Raw genomic sequence first — 21,404 nt, 5'->3', positions numbered from 1 at the left:
AATTATCATTTACTGTATTTTATATTTACATAATAATTATCAGAAATTCTCTAAGGACAGCGCCTATTAATTGGATACTAAATTAGGAGAGCGTTTTTCTTGTTTTTCCTATGGGAGCCATAAGATATAGTGGTCCGATCCGACATATGTACTACCTGCAATAGAAAGAAGACTTTTGGGAAAGTTTCATCGCGATAGCTTAAAAACTGAGGGACTAGTTCTCATAGAAACGGACAGACGGACATGGCTAGATGGACTGGGCTATTGATGCTGATCAAGAATATATATAATTTATGTGGTCGGAAACGTCTCCTTCACTGCGTTGTAAACATCTGACTGAAATTATAATACCCTCTGCAAGGGTATAAAAACCAATCGAATTTTGGGGCACTTTGGGTAAGTTTATTGTTCTAATTTATATATCACACGCGGCTCCCAATTATTTTACGAAATAATGTGATGTCAATCCGTTCTGGGTGAAATTTGCTACTGACCGTTTTGTTGGTAAGGACAAATATTGATATAGATAAACTAATTTAAATGTAATTTAAAAGTTGGGTTACTCACTTACCTCAAATTAAATCTGGCAAGGCACAACGTACGGCAGGATGGGCAGACACTTCTCAACGATGGCCCGCAAACAGCGATCCCTGACATCGGTGAACAGGGACTCAGTTTCTGGAATACCCAATGCCCGCATTAAATTCTTAACCTCCTTGAGGATCATGGCGGCCAGCTTGCGCAGATAGGGACGATAGTTGCAGAGAAGCACCAGGTCGAAGCCCTCGACGAAGCGAAGCGTGGTGGCCAGTGGAATCTCATTCTTTTTGGCCACATCACTGGCCATGTTCAGCACAGTGTGCTGGGTGATGCTCGACATACCGCTGGAGGTGGTGATGCTGGAGGCAGCACTGCTGGCCGTTTTCAGAGGCTGCTGCTTGGACAACTGACTGCTGGCGGTGTCCTTGGCCGTGAATTTACATACCCTAATTAGCCAAGTACAGTTATCTAAGATTTTTTTCTAACAACATTATAGTGTTGATAAGCGAACAAAGTCAGCTCTTCGATTGACTTTGTTGTGTGCGTAAATAAGTGAAATATCTTTACAAACTTTCAGTGCTTATTTTGTGGACCAACAAAATGGTTTATTATTTCTGATCATGTCAAATCGTAGCAAAGGTATTTATAAATGTATCTTAAATTACATGTTTTGATTATTATGGCTTGTTGTCCAACTGTGAACTGATTTAAATGTGTCTCTTTTTAGCTTAAAACTAACAAGTTTGTTTGTGTTCCGTGGTGTACAACTTATAAATGGCACAAAGTTGCAAAAAGGTAAAAACGCAAAGTTATTACCAAATGTATCCTTAATATCGCAAAACTAATAATTTTTGCAACTTTTTGCACGTTTCTTCAAAAAATTACTTAAATCCAGCAACTTATAAACATAAAAAAAAATATTTTTTAAATAAAAAAACAATCTAAGTGGCTTTCATTAATCTTAAAAATTAAATTTATGGAAAGGGACAAGTCAAGTGAAAATCCTGGCTGCAAAGGGCTCAAATATAAAGAAGCTGGACCCCAATTAAAGCTAAAATTGGCATCTGCTCTTAGATAATATTTCACTTTTCTTGTACATGTCAGCAATTTTTTTTTTTTTAATTTTAAAAATTAACGTAATCCGAAATTATTTTACCGTCTTACCAATACAAATACAAATTTTTTAAAATCCCTGCCAATTAATTTGAATATGCGGCGTGGGCGGTGGATGAAAGCAATGGTCCGATTCAAAAAGCAACAAAAACCGAAATTACAGCTTTATCTTAATAGTATATATAAAAAATTTCTAAATTGTATCTCTAAAACTAGAGTTTATGCCAAAAAAATAGACTTTTTTCCCATAGTGGACTGGTGGGTTAGAATGCGCAGCTCCTCGTCCATGTGGACCGTCAGTCGGGACAGCAGATCCACGAGTTCATGGGCAGTCATTGTATCGGGTATCAGTCGCGGCACGGCGGCCACGCAAGTTCGAAAGAGATCGATGCGCGGCTTTCTTTCACCGGATAGCATCTCGTCGGGCTCCTTGTTTTGGTTCTGCGTATTCGTCATCATGAGTGGCCGACCGTAGTGAACATCCAGGGCTCTCAAAATATCAACAAAAACCCTGCGCACATGAGGGAAATACGTGGACATGCCAATACTCCTCGCTGTGTCATCCGTTAGCATCTTGTTGATGTACGTCTTCTTCACGCGCAGTGTGTTGCCCGAGGGCAGGGCTGGAACCGTCCTGGGCATCGGCGGCTCACCCGCCTTCTGCTGCAGTGAGTCGGCGACGACCAGGAAGGCTCGCAGTCCGATGCTCATGCGTTCCGGATTGAGGATCAGCTTAATGGAGCGACCCACGCACAGCAGGTCATAGACGATCTCGCGCATGGCAAAGTCTAGGCGCTCCTGAGCGATGAACTGGATGATCTTCACGAAGATATTCAGCGGCGTGTCGCGTGGCACAACTCCTTTGGAGCCCCTGGAAGGTACAAAATAAATTAGTAATTGGTATTTATAAAATAGATTACCACTCACTTGGGAAACAGCGAGTTCACAATGCTCTGAAGGCGGGAATGCGTGGCCGAGTTAGACTCGCACTTAATGCGGATCATGTAAACCCAAAGCAGTCGATACAGCGACTCCAGGGCCACGCGACTCATTTTGGCATCGCGATTCTTGAGGTTACTCAGGCACATGGCCAGGAAGTAGTGCCAGTTGGTCAGGAAGAAGGTCTTCTGCGAGACGCAAAGCAGGCAGGTGACCAGCGGAAAGAGGGCCAAGCGATGTTAGACTTGGTAGAAGCATCCAGAGTCTGCACATAGAGCAGCTTCACAAAGTTCTTCACACACGGAACATTCACCTCGTTCTTAACGGCCTTTTAAAGAAAAAGTAAAACATTAGTAATACTTTTCAATGATATATGAGTGATTCTTTGTGAAACGTATCGAGATTTTCTTCACGGTCTCAAAACAAAATCTTATTTTTATGACAATATCACACCATTTAAAAAGGAATTTTTAAAAAAGTTAAAAAAAATCTATTTAATAGAAGCGAAGATATGGCGATGCTAATTTTTTGTTTAATTAATTTATAATTTTAAATTACGTGTGGTAAAAAATAAATAAAAATACCAAAAAATTATTATTTTTGCCAAGCTTTCAGATAAAAACAACACCCATAATGGTTCCAGTGCAAAATATAATCCAAACTTTAAAAAAAATATTTCATTCGCGGTTTTCTGCAAATTGGCATTTTTAATCTTTATGAAAAGAATAGTGTCATGTTCTATACATAATTCCTGTTGGCTCGTGAAAGTTTCGTAACGGGACCTCCATAACTTTCTGCATAATTGAATAAAACAATAAAAAACAAAGCAGTTTTTCGTTGTGAAACGTTGAATTATATTAGACGACCATTCCCATTTAGGTAAAACTAATAGGAAAAATGCAGTTTGGTATAACAAAGAAATAGAATAGAATAGAAAAAGAATAGTTCTTGCTACTTATAAGCTTATATATATATGCTTTCTAAACTCACCGCTGCCACAGGCACGAGGATCTCCACAAAAAGTCCGGCCAAAGCATGCTTGATATCCTTATCCTTCACCTCCAAAAAGTACTGACCGCACTCGTGCATGAACTGAAACGAGGCCTCGAACTCCTCGATGGGCACCATCTTGACCCGAAAGAACTTCATGCCCATCAGCAGACTGATGATGCTCTGGGTGGTCGTGGGCGACACTTCCTTCCCCCGCAGCTTCTTCAGTTCACTCATAAACCGCTTGCGCACCGATGCAAAGCGCTTGAGTATCTCGATGAGGGCCAGGCAGAATATAAACTCCACAGCCGCCTCCCTTCGCTGCAGCTGAAAGTCCAAATCCACCGTGGGCTTGTTGCTCGCCGCCTGGGAATTACTGCCACTCGGAGCTGGTTTCTTGAGGTCGTTCTTGATCTCCATGTCGGACAACTGACGACGATGCCAGGCGAGCAGTGTGTGCAGCAACGAGGGCAGGCAGTGCTCGGCCACGGAACCCAAAGCCGATAGTAACTGATCGAATTGCTGATCCTCGCCGCGCTGCAGCAGCTTCGAAAGATTCTTATCGGCACTCTCCAGCATCACCAGCTCGATCTTTTTCTCAGCCTGAGCTGTGAAGTCACTAAAAAGGTTACGCATCACAATCTCACCCGGCCGTGGAGCGGATATCTCCACGCTGGCCACGCTGGCGGCCAAGGCATGCATCTCGGCCTGGGTGTAACTGGGCAGGACGTTGATGATCGAGCTCCTCGAGTGAGCTCCCCACGGCAGCAGCGATTGCCGCTGGGGAATTATGAGAGCCGGTGGTGAAGCGTAACTCTGGCGACTGGCCGGCAAACTTTGGTAGCTAATCGCCGGCAGTTGCTCTGGCAATTGTTGCTGTAGTTGCTGATGTTGCTGCTGCTGCTGTTGCTGTTGATATTGCAGTTGCTGTGACTCATACTCTATGCCATACGGATAGTCATCGCCGGGCTGCTGGTAATTAATTGCGATGTTGTTCCACTCGCGTTGGTGCTGCTCGGACCATTCCGACTGGTCTTCGGCGTGGATGTGTATTCCGCCGAGTTTATCGAGTGACGCTGCCCGGGCGATCCACCACTCGGATTGCCGTCCAATTGAGCCGATTCCACGTTATCGACGCTATCGCCGCCAGCCAGGTTTGCCTGATAAGCATCTTCCTGGAAAGCGTTACGCTGGGGGCTCTTTGTTGGCGTCACCACCGCTCCTCCGCCCACCGCAGTTGCTGATGTTGCTGTTGCTGCTGCTGCTGCTGTTGCTGCTGCTGCTGCGGCAATTGCGGTGTTGCTGTTGCTCGGACTGGCGGTGGAGGGCGAGCCAGCCGGATCGCTCAGGTGAAGAGGTTTTGATTTGTGCCTGGTTAAAAAAGAACAAAAACCATTGTCATTATCGGTTTTACGATTAAATGGATTACACTTCTCAGTTTTTTATAGGTAGGGGAGAGTATGGTAAATAAAAACAAGAGAGAACGCTATAGTCGGGTGCCCGACTATCAGATACCCGTTACTCAGCTAAAGGAAGTGCGAAGGAGATGGAGATAAAAACTTTGATACGCCGTAACTTTTTAACGAATGGTCCGATTTAAAAAATTTCTTCTACATTTCGATAGGTATTCATAAACACAATAAAACTGCATTTTTACTTTTCCGAAATATTGAAATTTTTAAAATCGTTTATATGCGATTGTGGGCGTTAGAAAGGGCGTGGCACCCTTTTGAAACAAACTTGCGCTGCGTAGGAACTCCTAGAATCTGCATGCAAAATGTCAATCTTCTAGCTTTTATAGTTTCCGAGATCTTAGCGTTCATACAGACAGACAGACGATCAGACGGACAGACAGACGGACAGACGGACATGGCTAGATCGACTCGGCTAGTGATCCTGATCAAGAATATATATAGTTAATAGGGTCGGAAACGCTTCCTTCTACCTGTTACATACTTTTGCACTTTTGCACCCTTTTACTCTACGAGTAACGGGTATACAAAATATTAATATTAGTAATATTAATAAGAAGTACCGTAATTGGTTTGTAAGCTAATAAGAGAAGCAGGTGGTGCGTAAATTAGCAATGCTATTCAATTTATTAGTAATTTATTTAAAACGAGGACGGAAGCTAACTTCGGCAAGCTGAAGTTTTAATACCCTTGCAGATTTCACGAACGAAAACTGGACTAGAATAGCAACATGAATTAATAAACAACAAAATATTCTATAATTGAAAAAAATAAAAATTTTAAATTTTTCACCCTATTGTTCCTATGGGAGCTATAATATATAGACGTCCGATCGGCACGTGCTTTTACCCAGATCAAGGTATGCGTAAAAGAATAAGATTCATGTCAAAAGTTCTTACACTGAGCGAATTATCTTCATTTTGTGAAAGCTATATCCGATTGTTCCTATGGGAGCTATGGGATATAGACGTCCGATCGGGTCGGTTTTCAAACTTGATCTGCGTACACAAGTCTCTAGCTTTAAAACTGAGCTAGCAAACGGTTTGAAACAGACATACAGACGGACAGACGGACATGGCTATATCGACTCCCTTATTGATCCTGATCAAGAATATATATACTTTATGGGGTCGGAAACGTCTCCTTCACTGCGTTACAAACTTCTGACCAAAAATTATAAGACCCTCTGCATGGGTATACAAATTCAATTCAAATTTTATTTTTAGTAAGTTTTTTGAAGAAAAAACAAGAAAGGAAGCTAGCTTCGGCCAGCCGAAGCTTATATACCCTTGCAGATCATTCCTATTAATTTACAAATCGCAAAAATGTTCAATTTTCTAATATTTCTCATTAATTTTCCGATCGTTCCTATGGCAGCTATATGATATAGTCGTACGATTTTGATCAAATTAAAATTGAAATTCGAAAATATTTAAAAAGAGTCATATCCTAGAGTAGGGGATAATACAATAAAAACCAAAGAAGCTAGAATTTATTTCCTATTACTTTTCCATTAATTTTCCGATCGTTTCTATGGCAGCTATATGATATAGTCGTCCGATTTTGAATAAATTAAAATTGAAATTCGGAAATATTTAAAAAGAGTCATATCCTAGAGTAGAAGATAATACAATAAAATCCAAGGAAGCTATAATTTATTTCCTATTACTTTTTCATTAATTTTCCGATCGTTCCTATGGCAGCTATATGATATAGTAGTCCGATTTTTTAAATAATTTATTCGAAATTCAGATATATTTAAAAAATAACATCCCCAAAAGTAGAAGCTAATATTTCAAAAAACACCGAAGCTAGAATTTTTTAAAGTTTTTTTTTCCGATTGTTCCTATGGGAGCCATAAGATATAGTTGTCCGATCCGGTCGGCTCCGACATATATACTACCTGCAATAGAAAGAAGACTTTTGGGAAAGTTTCATCCCGATAGCTCAAAAACTGAGAGACTAGTTTGCGTAGAAACAGACAGACGGACAGACGGACAGACGGACGGACAGACGGACAGACGGACAGACGGACAGACGGACATGGCTAGATCGACTCGTCTTGTGATGCTGATCAAGAATATATATACTTTATGGGGTCGGAAACGTCTCCTTCACTGCGTTGCAAACTTCTGACTGAAATCATAATACCCTCTGCAAGGGTATAATAATATATTTTCACATCTGCCAAGGGTTTGAGTATATTTACTTTACTGAAATATGCTCAATAGATGTTAGCAACTTTCTGCTTTTACACTTTTGAAAAATATTGTTTTTGGAAGCATGACATCCAAAAAACGAATCTTCCGCCGCATTACCTCACACAGATAAAACATTGATTTAAAGATCAAGTTATTCATATCATATTAATATATGATAAAATATCTAGTTTATATGATTGAATCATAAATTTGACATTAATCTTATCGGCTTTTTATTGAACTAAAATAGGGTACAATTGACCCTATTCCATATTCATATTTTTTAGTTATTTTTTGAATGTACTTACCAAATGGTCTCATAACCTGGGTGGAGGCGGGCCCCCCTCCGCAGGATCTGTACTGCGACGGAATTGGGCAGCGGTAAAGGCCATTACTGCGTCTTCCATCGCAGCCCTATCCTCTACCCTCCGACTTCTAAAAAACATTCGCAAGTTTTCAATGAATCGGAGGGAGGGATCGGCTAGATCCCACAGGAAGGAGACCCGCCTCGGCTTGTTCTCCTCTGCGCCGTCCATCGCCTGGGCCACAGGTATGGCCGGGTCCAAGGGGATCTCGCCCTGCTCCCCTGGGCCCCCATCAACGGCGACGGCTTCCTCCACCTCCACTGAGTGCCCATTTAAAGACCTTAAATAATTTAAAGAAAAATAAAAGGGAACGGTTTGGTTAAGAAGCTTGGCTATTAGATAGCCGTTACTCATCTAAAGAAAATGGAGATATGCCTGCAGCAAAGAGACTACCTGCACTGCTTGAATTTCATTGTTTGCTCTAATTTTTTATAAATGGTCCGAATTGAAAAACACAACAAAATTGCTTTTAAAATCGTTTAAAGCCATTTTTTGAGTTAAAGAAAGTGTAGCACTCTGATAAAACAAACACGCGCTGCGTAGAATTTCCAAGAACTTGCATGGTTAATGCTAATTCTCTAACTTTTATGTCTGTAAAAATGTATTTATTACACCCAAAAACAAGAAAGGAAGCTAGCTTCGGCCAGCCGAAGCTTATATACCCTTGCAGATAATTCCTATTAATCACTAATTTTCTAATCGTTCCTATAGCAGCTTTGTGATATAGTAGTTCGATATTGATAAAATTAAAATCGAAATTCGAAAACATTTAAAAAAAGCCATATCCCAGAGTAGAAGAGAATAAAAACCAACGAAGCAATAATTTATTTCCTATTATATTCCCATTAATTTTTCGATCGTTCCTATGGCAGCTGTATGATATAGTCGTCCGGTTTGATCAAATTAAAATTGAAATTCGGAAATATTTAAAAAGAGTCATATCCTAGAGTAGAAGATAATACAATAAAAACCAAAGAAGCTTGAATTTATTTCCTATTACTTTTCCATTAATTTTCCGATCGTTCCTATGGCAGCTATATGATATAGTAGTCCGATTTTTTAAATAATTAATTCGAAATTCAGAAATATTTAAAAAAACATCCCCAAAAGTAGAAGGTAATATTTCAAAAAACATCGAAGCTAGAATTTTTTAAAGTTTTTTTTTTCAGATTGTTCCTATGGGAGCTATAAGATATAGTTGTCCGATCCGGTCGGCTCCGACATATATACTACCTGCAATAGAAAGACGACTTTTGCGAAAGTTTTGTCCCGATAGCTCAAGAACTGAGAGACTAGTTTGCGTAGAAACAGACAGACGGACAGACGGACGGACAGACGGACATGGCTAGATCGACTCGTCTTGTGATGCTGATCAAGAATATATATACTTTATGGGGTCGGAAACGTCTCCTTCACTGCGTTGCAAACTTTTGACTGAAATCATAATACCCTCTGCAAGGGTATAAAAATATCACTATGGACGGCAGTCCATGTAGTGACGAAGCGCACCAGGAGAGTGTGCGAAGGCGACTACTATATATACACGAAGAAATGAAAATCTACTGTGATGGTCCGATCATAATGAATGATACACCTATCGAAAGGTATTGCGAAAACTAACAGGATTGCATACCAAGACTTTAGGAAAATCAATTGGCTTGGGAGAGAGAGCGGTGAAAGTGAAAATGTGAAAATTTCGAAATTTGAAGCTGTTGGGGCCGGTGGGGATGAATGCCCCCTCGCAATATTTTAGTTGTATTCCTTTTGAAAATACCCGTCGAATGAGGGGTCATATGTCAAAATCCGACGCTCCGTTCAAAAGTTATAGCCAAAATAAGATTTTCTTTTTCTTCCCAAAATGAAAATTTAATTCTGTATGTCAGTTTGTCCAAAACATGTTTTTTAAGTTTTAAAAATTTGATATGACGTTCATCACATCGATATAAAAAACTTTTGTTCTACCACTTTTGGAAAAACTCGCTAGTTTAGCGGGAAAACATCTATAAATAGCTAAAATTCGAAAAGCCGTAACTTCTATACTACTAAAGCTACAGACTTGTGCTGCATCTCGTTTGAAAGGTATTTTTAAATGCTATAAACGCCCTCTATATAATTTGTGTAAATGTAATAGTTAAAAAGATATGAACAAAATAATTTTTTTTTTAACTTTCTTTTTAGCTTTTTTTTTAATTTTCTCAAAAACGGCTCTAACGATTTTCCTTACAATTTTAAACTCTATAGCCCTTGAGATTACTTAAATTTTGGTATATAACACATTACTGTAAAAAGTCACGTTTAAAAGTTATTTTTATACGAAAATAGCCACTTTTGACAGCTCGAACAACTAACGCTCCCTGAGTATTGAATTTTGTGTGAGGGTATCCGAACTGTATTTTAGGGTCATGGAATCAGTAAATTTGCACTTAAGAGTTCCATATAGGAACCTTTTGTTCTACGACTTTTGGAAAAAGCCGCTACTTTAGCGGGAAAAAGCTAAAAATAGCTACATTACGTTAGTTTGTAAGTTCTACACTACTAAAGGTACAGACATGTGCTATACCTCGTTTAAAAGGTTTCTTGAAATACTTCAACGCCTTTTTAACTTAATTCGTTAAAATACAATAGTTTAAAAATTATGATTTATGACCAATTTAAATTTAAATGTTTATATTAGCACCTATGAGAGCAAAAGTAAACAAACAAAAACTTCTGATATCAAATAAAAACAACTAAAAAACTAGTGACGATCGCACCTTCAACGTACAAAAGTTCTGATATCAACTTTTGTGACGAAAAATGATTTTAGATGCGACTAAATAAGTACGCTACCTAAAATTTATTCATTCGGCACGCTACAACAGAAAACTTTCGTGTAGATATTAAATATTTGCTAAACCGGGTCGAACGAGTAAATTTTAGTTAGCGTACTTATTTAGTCGCATCTAAAATCATTTTTCGTCACAAAAGTTGATATCAAAACTTTTGTACGTTGCGATCGTCACTAGTTGCTTACCTCGTTAAGAGGTGTTTTTATTTGATTAGTTAATAGGAATGATCTGGAAGGGTATATAAGCTTCGGCTTGCCGAAGCTAGCTTCCTTTCTGGTTTTACTTTTGAAGTCATTAGGTTAATACACAGAGTATCGAAAAATTTATGACACTCAATAGTTTACTATTAATTTACAAATAGCTTAGTTTCTATGATCATTTTTTTTTTTGGTGTACTTACCGCGTGTGCTCGGTGAGGAAGTGCATTTCCTCCCGGTAGCGGAACTCCCGCCCTGTCCGCAAACAGGAGACAAACTCCTTCCGGAGCATTCCCCACCTTTTTCGGCAGAAACTTTCTGTGGATAAAAAAATGTTGGCTGTCTAAATCGAAATATAATACACCTACAAAATATACTTACCGGGTTTATCCACCGTCGCTGCCACAGCCACCCATGCCTGTGCCCTTCCGGCTCTTGTAAAGCCAGAACTTTGGTACAGGCATGGGTGAGTCTCCACAACGGCGATGAGCGCCATATCTTCTGCGTTTCTGGAAATAGGAATAAAACCAAATATTGTTACATGAATTCTACACGGGGACCGAAAATACACTCATAGAAATTATTACCTAAATACTAGAAAAGTCGACCTAAAACCGAGGTGGCCCTAAAACTACGAAAAACCGCCATGAAAAATATTTTATAGAGTTAGTCTTTCCAAAACGCCAAATTTGCCCGGTTTTTTAGGGAGAATTTTTATGATTCGACTCCAATAGTAATTCCTTCTTTTTAGGGCGAAATCGCCCTAAAACGCAGAACAAAATAGCAAAAAATATGTTCTGAAATTGCCGTAAAAACAAGGAAGAGTCAAACGAAATTTTAAGACGCAATTAATGGATACATATGTAATATGTGTGTATGTGTGTGTGGTTGACAGGTCAAAACCCGGCAAGCAAACAGGCGATATTTCTATCGCCTATCGTCCAGAAGTCACTTCTTAGTAACTTCTGGAAGATAGAAACACGACAGAACACATTTTACAAAAACAAAATATACATCTATCGCGAAGAAGTCACTTCTTGGTCACTTCTGGACGATTAAAATACGATAGAAGACATTTTACAAAAACAAAAAGGGTCACGATCGTGGAGAAGTAACTTCTAAGACACTTCTAGGCGATAAAAAGACGATAGAACACATTTTACAAAAACAAAAAGGGTTCAAATCGCGAGGAAGTAACTTCTGAGGCACTTCTGGGCGATAGAATGGCGATAGAACACATTTGACTACCTAAAAAGGGTTCAAATCGCGAAGAAGTAACTTCTGAGGCACTTTTGGGCGATGAAAAGGCGATAGAACACATTTTACAAAAACAAAACCGATGGGAAAAAAACATCTTCCAATTAACTTCTGGAAGTTAAATAGAAGATAGAAAGGAATTTGGTTTTATTTTTTTGAAGTCTTTGGGGTACAGTCCGCTCTTGGCTCTCTCTTTATACCTGAAAACTACCCTTTTTTCTCTTTGACCTACGCACTTTGTGTTTTTAATTCGAGCGTCAGTTCGTTTCGAGATTTCTTTGTGATCAGTGCGATTTATTCTAAATTTCTGTGTTTGTGATGAAATGCGGAGTGAACCCGTTATTTTTTAAATATTACATACCGGTGGAATATAAATAAAATACAATATTTATTTACATCAAAAATTAAAGTGATTGGAGAAATCGAGATTTAAGCGTGTACAAGGCTGTCCTGCGAAAGCAAAAGGAATTACTTGGCGTGAAACTCTGGGCAAACCGAAAACTTAACTATATTCCACTTATTTAATTATAAAAGGAGTCAAAATCTGCCAAGTGGGCCACCCCTGTTCCGAAAGTCCGATTTTCATCGAACTTTTTTACTTTTCCGGTTCACAACGAAAATATAAGAACTTAATTTGAACGGTTTTGCGAAATTTTAAGTTTTACCGGAGTTATAGGGGTCAAAACATGGAATTTTTGACACTTTTTCGAAAAAGTTGCACTCAGTCATTAATTCATAACTTCGAAACGGTAAGAGATATCTTTATGATGTTTTCACTAATCGCTCAAGAATTATTATGGCTTTCCATAAAAAAATGTAAAAAAAAATTAAAATTTATTTTTCTTAAAAATAAATCAACATTTTTTTTTAGTTTTTATTTTTTTCAGTGTTTCAGTGTTTCAGTATGGAAAACCGCTGTGCGCCCTTCTTCAAATCGATATTGCGAAAAACCTTTGTCCGGGCCACTCTTTTTTTTTTTGATCTTTTTTGTAATGAATCAAACTTTATTTTCAAATGGTTTTAAACTCTATAGCTGGTGAAGAACACTGAAAAAAATAAAAACTATAAAAAAATGTTGATTTATTTTTAAGAAAAATAAATGTTAATTTTTTTTTACATTTTTTTATGGAACGCCATAATAATTCTTGAGCGATTAGTGAAAACATCATAAAGATATCTCTTACCGTTTCGAAGTTATGAATTAATGACTGAGTGCAACTTTTTCGAAAAAGTGTCAAAAATGCCATGTTTTGACCCCTATAACTCCGGTAAAACTCAAAATTTCGCAAAACCGTTCAAATTAAGTTCTTATATTTTCGTTGTGAACCGGAAAAGTAAAAAAGTTCGATGAAAATCGGACTTTCGGAACAGGGGTGGCCCACTTGGCAGATTTTGACTCATTGTTACTCAGAAAATAATACAAGAAAAAATCTTGTTCTATGCGGTCTATGCTTAGCTAGAGGCGACCAAGTGAAACAAGAAAGGAAGCTAGCTTCGGCCAGCCGAAGCTTAAATACCCTTGCAGATCATTCCTATTAATTAACAAATCGCAAAAATGTTCAAATAATTTCATTAATCTCATTAATTTTCCTATCGTTCCTATGGCAGCTATATGATATAGTCGTCCGATTTTGATCAAATTAAAATTGAAATTCGGAAATATTTAAAAAGAGTCATATCCTAGAGTAGAAGATAATACAATAAAAACCAAAGAAGCTAGAATTTATTTCCTATTACTTTTCCATTAATTTTCCGATTGTTCCTATGGCAGCTATATGATATATTAGTCCGACTTTTTGAATATTTAATTCGAAATTCAGAAATATTTAAAAAATAACATCCCCAAAAGTAGAAGGTAATATTTCAAAAAACACCGAAGCTAGAATTTTTTAACGTTTTCTTTTCCGATCCTTCCTATGGGAGCTATAAGATATAGTTGTCCGATCCGGTCGGTTCCGACATATATACTACCTGCAATAGAAAGAAGACTTTTGGGAAAGTTTGATCCCGATAGCTCAAAAACTGAGAGACTAGTTTGCGTAGAAACAGACAGACGGACAGACGGACGGACAGACGGACATGGCTAGATCGACTCGTCTTGTGATGCTGATCAAGAATATATATACTTTATGGGGTCGGAAACGTCTCCTTCACTGCGTTGCAAACTTCTGACATTAACCCAAAAAGAGGGGTATTGATATATTTTGATTAATAGTAACACAGATTGCTTTTTAATAATTTTCTTTTATGTGAGGACAACGAAGACACTGAAACCCAAAGGAAGCCTGACTCAAGCTCTTGCTCTTACAATTGCTCCAGCTTGTAAAGGTAGCAAGAAAATTTGTTCAAAAGTTAAGAAAAGAAAAAAAAAATCAATTTAAACAAAAAATAATAAGTTTTACCGAATTTCGTAAAGAATAAATTTGAGTTTTAGCTTCGCTCAACTATTCCCGAAACAATTTCACATTATAAAGGGGTGGTCAAAAGTATTTTCACAAATGTTAATGTTAACTGTACTTATATTTTGAACTTATAATATAAACTTTTGGCACCTATAGAAAGAGCACTTCAATTCCGTTTAAATGACACAAAAATTTTCTTAACCCATTAAGACCCCTTTGAAAAGTGAGCAAATTTTGCGAAATTCAAATTTTCAACTTTTTTCCTGGGGCTTAAAACAAAAATGTTTTGGATGCAAAGTTGTTCCCCAATCAAAATTAATAATAACTGCAAAAAAAAATTTTACAAAATATTTTTCCTTGAATTTTTTATGATTTTTTGAATGGAGACCTCTCAGTAAAATTTTGTATGAAAAGGAAGAAAAAGCGGCAAAAATGGCTATTTTCAAAAAATCATAAAAAATACAAGGAAAAATATTTTGATTTTTTTTTTGCACTTTTTATTAATTTTGATTGGAGAACAACTTTGCATCAAAACATTTTTGTTTTAAGTCCCAGAAAAAAAGATGAAAATTTGACTTTCGAAAAAAATTGTCTAATTTGCCCACTTTTCAAAGGGTGCTTAATGGGTTAAGAAAATTTTTGTGTCATTTAAACGGAATTGAAGTGCTCTTTCCATAGGTGCCAAAATGTTTATATTATAAGTTCAAAATATAAGTACAGTTAACATTCAAATTTGTGAAAATACTTTTGACTAGGGTTGTATGCTAAAGTAAGTTAACAATCGAAATGCGCTGGATGAAGCTTGGCCCTTTCCTTGCACCGATGGAAAAAAATAACTTGGAATAATGACTTGTCCCGGTCGATTGCCAAAGCGGATAAAAATATAGATTACATAGCAGAGGGGAGCGCAAGAGTGCATCAAAGAATTATGTTTAACTTAACTCGACTTTTTGCTTTTCTTCTTCATAAGTTTGTGATTCCACTTCATTTGTCTTTCGTTTTACAATGTGATGGTATCAATTTGGCAGCCAAACAGTTTTATAATTTTCGCTTCAGCTTACAGGAATCGCTCCCTACAAAAGCTCAATGTTCACGTACTTACATATACATAATTGATTCGACAGTTGCTTTTAGCTTTCTATTTTTTTTTTTGTTTTTTTCTCTTCTTTTTTTTATACCCTTGCAGAGGGTATTATGATTTCAGTCAGAAGTTTGCAACGCAGTGAAGGAGACGTTTCCGACCCCATAAAGTAGGGGAGTGTAGGGTAAGGTGACGAACGATTCGTTTTTATACCCTTGCAGAGGGTATTATGATTTCAGTCAGAAGTTTGCAACGCAGTGAAGGAGACATTTCCGACCCCATAAAGTATACAGTTGCGAAAAAAATAATAGCACCACTTCGTCACAGGTTCTTAATATTAAAGAAATATGTGAAAAACTGGGATTTTTATATAAGAAGTGTTTTTTATTATCTTGATTAGTATTCCACCTATTTGAAAAAATTGATACGGGTATCGAAAATATTGTCTACATATAATTTTTTCAGATTTTAAGAAAAAAAGTCAAAAAAAGGCCGAAAAAAATAATAGCACCACTTCCGTTTTCTTTAAATAAAACGTTACGATGCGCTAATATTCTTGTGTATAAAGGATATATTTTATGAGATTTGACTAAAACTAACTTCTCCTGATATCCAGACATCAAATTGATTACCATTTGGCAATACAACGACATGTGGAAAATTTTCCCAGTCGGAAAAGAAAAATATTCAAAAAAGAAACATATTGGATGGAAAACGGTCATGAAAACCGGTTCGATTGGTTAGGTTTTGGATCATCTTCATTAAGAATGTCATAAACTTTGAAGGATAACACAGAAAAACCGAGTCCTGGCCCATTTTTCCTTCCAAAATGTTATATTACAAAGCACAAAGAATCTTATCAGGGCCAAAACAAAAATAAAACACGTGCTTAAAATAATAGCGAATATTTTAATAATTGGATAATGTTTCAATAAACAAATTTATAAAACATGCACTTAAAAAAAAATCCTATCCGAAATGCGAAACACATTTACAAGGGCATAGGGCTCGTCATAAAAAGTTACAAATGAATGCCCGCAAAACTTATCAGAATGTGTGAAGGCAAAGTTAAATTGGGTAAGAAGAAATCCATTTTATAAGTCATGTGTCTTCTAAACACCTAAATTGACCAAAAACACGGTACCAAAACATCCATTTATTGAGCATGGACCTAGTATTAACATAGGCTTGTTTTTCCTTCTTGAAGTAAGATCAATACGGATGAATACATCGTTCATGAATCATCCTATGATGTAAATAGTAATACGGTAGTAATTCGTAGCTTAAACTGAATACAAAATACTTCTTAAATGAATCTTTGACCAATAAAATCCGGCCAGGATCACGGTCAGGATAGCAAAGAAAGTGTTCGAAAGTACTCAGTAAGCAATATACATTGACTTGTGTACTCGCTTGACCATAACACAACCAAAAATATTCGAGTTTTTTTTTTTTAAGACAGTTTATACAGTTAATCTAAAACGTCTTAAATCATTTCCGAACAAAATTTGAAAATATATCATGACTTTTGGGCCCCAATTCCTTTATAGGTAGGGTCCTGACTTGTTTAATCGATAGTAAGTCATTATATCCAAAAATCGCAAAAGATTTACAGTTTAAACTTAGATTTACTTGTTAGCTACCGCCAACTTAAGATTAAGTTACCCATTTGTCATTTTTCTACCTTTTATTCTATTTTTAGAGAAGTGGTGCTATTATTTTTTTCGTACGTTTTTCCAGTTTTGCATAGATTTTCTTAAATAAGTCCAGAAACCTTTTATAAAGCTAACATTTTTTTTCATATTCAAATTATGTTTAGTCATACTATTTCAAACCCGTTTTGAAAAGTTAAAAAAGTTAAAAAATGTGAGTAGGGTGACTAGTTAAAGTTTTTTTGGGTTAGTGGTGCTATTATTTTTTTCACAGCTGTATATATTCTTGATCAGCATCACAAGACGAGTCGATCTAGCCATGTCCGTCTGTCCGTCTGTCCGTCCGTTTCTACGCAAACTAGTCTCTCAGTTTTAAAGCAATCGGGATGAATCTTCCGTAAAAGTCGTATTTCTATTGCAGGTAGTATATATGTCGGAACCAACCGGATCGGACAACTATATCTTATAGCTCCCATAGGAAGGATCAAAAAAAAAACGTAAAAAAATTCTAGCTCCGATGTTTTTTGAAATTTTACCTTCTACTCTTGGGAATATTTTTTTTTATATATTTCTGAATTTCGTTTTTTTTGTTTTTTAAATCGGATCACTATATCATATAGCTGCCATAGGAACGGTCGAAAAATTAAATGGAAATTAATGGAAAAAAAATTATATCTTTGTTGGTTTTTATTACATTCCCTTCTACTCTGGGATATGACTATTTTGAAATATTTCCGAATTTCGATTTTAATTTCTAAAAGATCGAACTACTATATCATATAGCTGTGATAGAAACGATCGAAAAATTAATGTGAAATAATAAGAAATTTAACATTTTTGCGATTTGTAAATTAATAGAATGATCTGCAAGGGTATATAAGCTACGGCTTGCCGAAGCTAGCTTCCTTTCTTGTTTTTACAAATAATCAACGATAACAGTTAAAATTCTTGAATAAAAAAAGTTCGTCACAATACCCTACAAAAAGTTCGTCACGATACCCAACAAGGTAGACTTGGAGCAAAAACGGTGTCACTCTCAAACGGCGCAAAAGAAAAAAACGCGAGGTACCAAAAACTGTTGATAAAGATCTCATGTATACGTGCATATATTTGCCTGATTTTATTTTCCACTCATCTTTGCTCTGGCACTGCTGAAACACAAGTAAATTGAATGGGTTTGCTAGTTTGCGCACCACATTTTTAGCGAAAATTACCTCACGAACAAATTACGGGACTTCTTATTAATATTACTGTAAATACATTGTCGACACGATAAGGGGAGACGACTACATTTATTTGGAATTTTTGTCGTGACGTCATATATGAGATTCGACGAGTTCGTCACATTACCCTACTCGTCAAATTACCCTACACTCCCCTATATATATTCTTGATCAGCATCACAAGACGAGTCGATCTAGCCATGTCCGTCTGTCCGTCTGTTCGTCCGTCTGTCTGTTTCTACGCAAACTAGTCTCTCAGTTTTTGAGCTATCGGGATGAAACTTTCCCAAAAGTCTTCTTTCTATTGCAGGTAGTATATATGTCGGAACCGACCGGATCGGACAACTATATCTTATAGCTCCCATAGGAACGATCGGGAAAAAAAAACGTTAAAAAATTCTAGCTTCGGTGTTTTTTCAAGTATTACCTTCAACTCTTGGGAATAATATTTTTTATATATTTCTGAATTTCGTTTTTTTTTGTTTTTTAAATCGGATCACTATATCATATAGCTGCCATAGGAACGGTCGAAAAATTAAATGGAAATTAATAGGAAAACAAAATATATCTTTGTTGATTTTTATTACATTCTCTTCTACTCTGGGATATGACAATTTTTAAATATTTCCGAATTTCGATTTTAATTTTAAAAAGATCGAACTACTATATCATATAGCTGCCATAGAAACGATCGAAAAATTAATGTAAAATGGGAAATTTAACATTTTTGCGATTTAGAAATTAATAGGAATAATCTGCAAGGGTATATAAGCTTCGGCTTGAAGAAGCTAGCTTCCTTTCTTGTTTATGAATGCTTTTAATATTCTTAAATTTATTTGGTTCCTTGTTTTCTTCCTTATATTATAGAAAGGCACACTGCAGGCTTACAACCTGGGGAAGAATCTGCGCATGCGCTACTACCGGCTGCTGCCCTCGAACAGCCTTTACACCCAGCAGCAGGTGCATGTCCTCAGTTCGGCGGCGGAACGCTGTGTGGTGCGTCAATCGTTCCGATAAGAAACCCTCTCTTAACTATTAACTATCTGTCCGAGATGGGGGTGCCCTAATCAGTTGGCCGTGTGTTATCTTTTAAATGAGCGCCCAGAGCGTCTTAAGGGCATGATGCCGCCGCTGGAGAACAACAATGCGCTGCCCATTCCGTGGCAGCCGGTGGCCGTGAATATGCTATCGCGAAATGATGATATTGTGAGTGCAATCGTATATCCATAAACCAAGTGCAAGTCATTACGCTAACAGTACGATATCTCTTTTAGCTATTGGCCCAAAAGAAACCATGCTTGAAATACGACCACATCCTGCAAAAGCTCTACAAATCACCGCCAGCTGAACTTCAGAAACTGAACGAGGATAACATGGAATTGTACAAACGGTTGACAAAAAATACAGGCAAGGTGGGAGAGAGTATACATCTAGTTGTCTACTTAACTTTAAATTACCAATTGAAAAATTTACCTTCCCTTTATTCTTTTATTCCACATACTGAAATCCCTTAGAATGTATTGGATGTGGAACTACTTTATGGCACACTTAAAACCGAAGAGGAGGCTGGTTTGGTGTTGTCCGATTGGACTGAGAACATATATCCCGAAGAGATCAGACCACTGGCTGAACGTAGCTATACGCTTTTCACCGATACCAATCTGATGAAGCGGATTAAGGGTGGAGCCTTCATTACGGAAATTCTCATCAAAATGCAGAATAAGCGGAAGAGGAAACTGAATCCCGATAGGAAAATATTCCTATATTCAGGCCACGATGTGACGTTGGTTAATGTGATGAATTCCTTGGGGATACTGGATCAGACCACCAAGCTTCCGGAATATGCATCGGCCCTAGCGTTTGAGCTTCATCACAGCAAGTCTTTTAGTGATGGCGATTTTGAAGTGAAGGTTGGTTATTGTAAAACTAATAATTCGAAGGTTATAAATAATTGGTTCACATTTTCTGCAGCTGGTTTACTATTACAACAGGAGACCTGTGAAAATCATCCGACTGACTGCAAAAACTAAATTTTTTTGGTTGTTATCGTTTCTGTTTTGTTGAAAGTGTGTTGCTCAGGACATTTCAAAGAAATGTTAACTTTTGGGTTACTAAGTATAAAATAAATGGTTATATTAAATAGCTTTAACAGAAATATAAGTCAAGTTAACACATAAAGTAAAGATGTAAAGTGAGCAGGAAAAGGGATTTGTGTGATTATCTCAAAAAGACAAATAAATTGGAGAACATTTTTCAATGTTCTATTGTAATTGTATTGTAATTTCTTTGTTTTTAGGTTTCCCCATTTTTATACCCTTGCAGAGGGTATTATAATTTCAGTCAGATGTTTGCAACGCAGTGAAGGAGACGTTTCCGACCAAGACTGCAAGACTTCTACAATTTCTAAAAATTTACCAGTTTCCTATTGTTTTAATTGTATTTTGTATTTTCCTAGTTGTGTACAGGCATAAGGATGTTGTAGCACAACTAGGAAAATACAAAATACAATTAAAACAATAGGAAACTGGTAAATTTTTAGAAATTGCAGAAGTCTTGCAGCGCATACATAGAAGCCAAAACACAACAACAGCAAAAGAAAAAAAAGAAGAAAGCAATCAATCACTGAAAACACCGAATGTATGAGAAAGCAAATGCAACAAGAAAGGAAGTTAATTGAGGGGGCGAAAAAGGTTGATGCGGATGCAGGCTCTGCATCAGGATCTGATATTGCTGTTGATTCTGCCGCGGATACTGCTGCGTCGGCGGCGGGAATACGATTGGAATTGTTGCTGGTGCGGTGCATGGCCGTACTGGATGAACTGCTGTATGGGTCCGGCTGCGATCAGCGGCTGGACCGGGGCCATTGGAGGGTAGTTGGTCCTCCCGTGGTTGTGCAAATGTTCGCCATGGGCAAAGGCGTCTGTGTGGTGTGGGGGCGTGATGGCAGACAGGCTGAGCAACTGTGGCTTCTTCACCACCGGGTTGGTTATTTCTCAATTAAATAAAACTAAAACTTACCTGAGCGGCATGTTAAATAAAAAAAATGAGTGAAAAACTGACAAAAAACGAAAAAAAATTTTACGAACACAAAAACGCGCACAAACACTTTAAAGGTTAAATTCCATTTACTGGAACCAAGCTCGA

The 21,404-nt window shown here is 37.3% G+C and overlaps 1 protein-coding gene and 1 pseudogene across 1 annotated transcript; one reads left to right on the top strand and one right to left on the bottom strand.

Annotated features, from left to right (window-relative positions):
- Positions 1 to 577: 577 nt before the first annotated feature.
- LOC138912874 (protein furry-like) lies at positions 578 to 21,139 on the bottom strand (annotated as a pseudogene).
- On the top strand, positions 4,899 to 20,449 carry LOC138913112 (venom acid phosphatase Acph-1-like). Its single transcript, XM_070215523.1, has 5 exons — positions 4,899 to 4,931; positions 19,128 to 19,466; positions 19,535 to 19,672; positions 19,775 to 20,170; positions 20,232 to 20,449. Exons 2-5 carry the CDS (start codon positions 19,380 to 19,382, stop codon positions 20,322 to 20,324), a joined length of 714 nt encoding a protein of 237 aa, XP_070071624.1. The 5' UTR covers positions 4,899 to 4,931; positions 19,128 to 19,379; the 3' UTR covers positions 20,325 to 20,449.
- Positions 21,140 to 21,404: the final 265 nt, after the last annotated feature.

Source organism: Drosophila takahashii, chromosome 3L (assembly GCF_030179915.1).
Source record: "Drosophila takahashii strain IR98-3 E-12201 chromosome 3L, DtakHiC1v2, whole genome shotgun sequence".
Classification (NCBI taxonomy): domain Eukaryota; kingdom Metazoa; phylum Arthropoda; class Insecta; order Diptera; family Drosophilidae; genus Drosophila; species Drosophila takahashii.
This window is presented reverse-complemented; position numbering and strand designations above follow the sequence as displayed.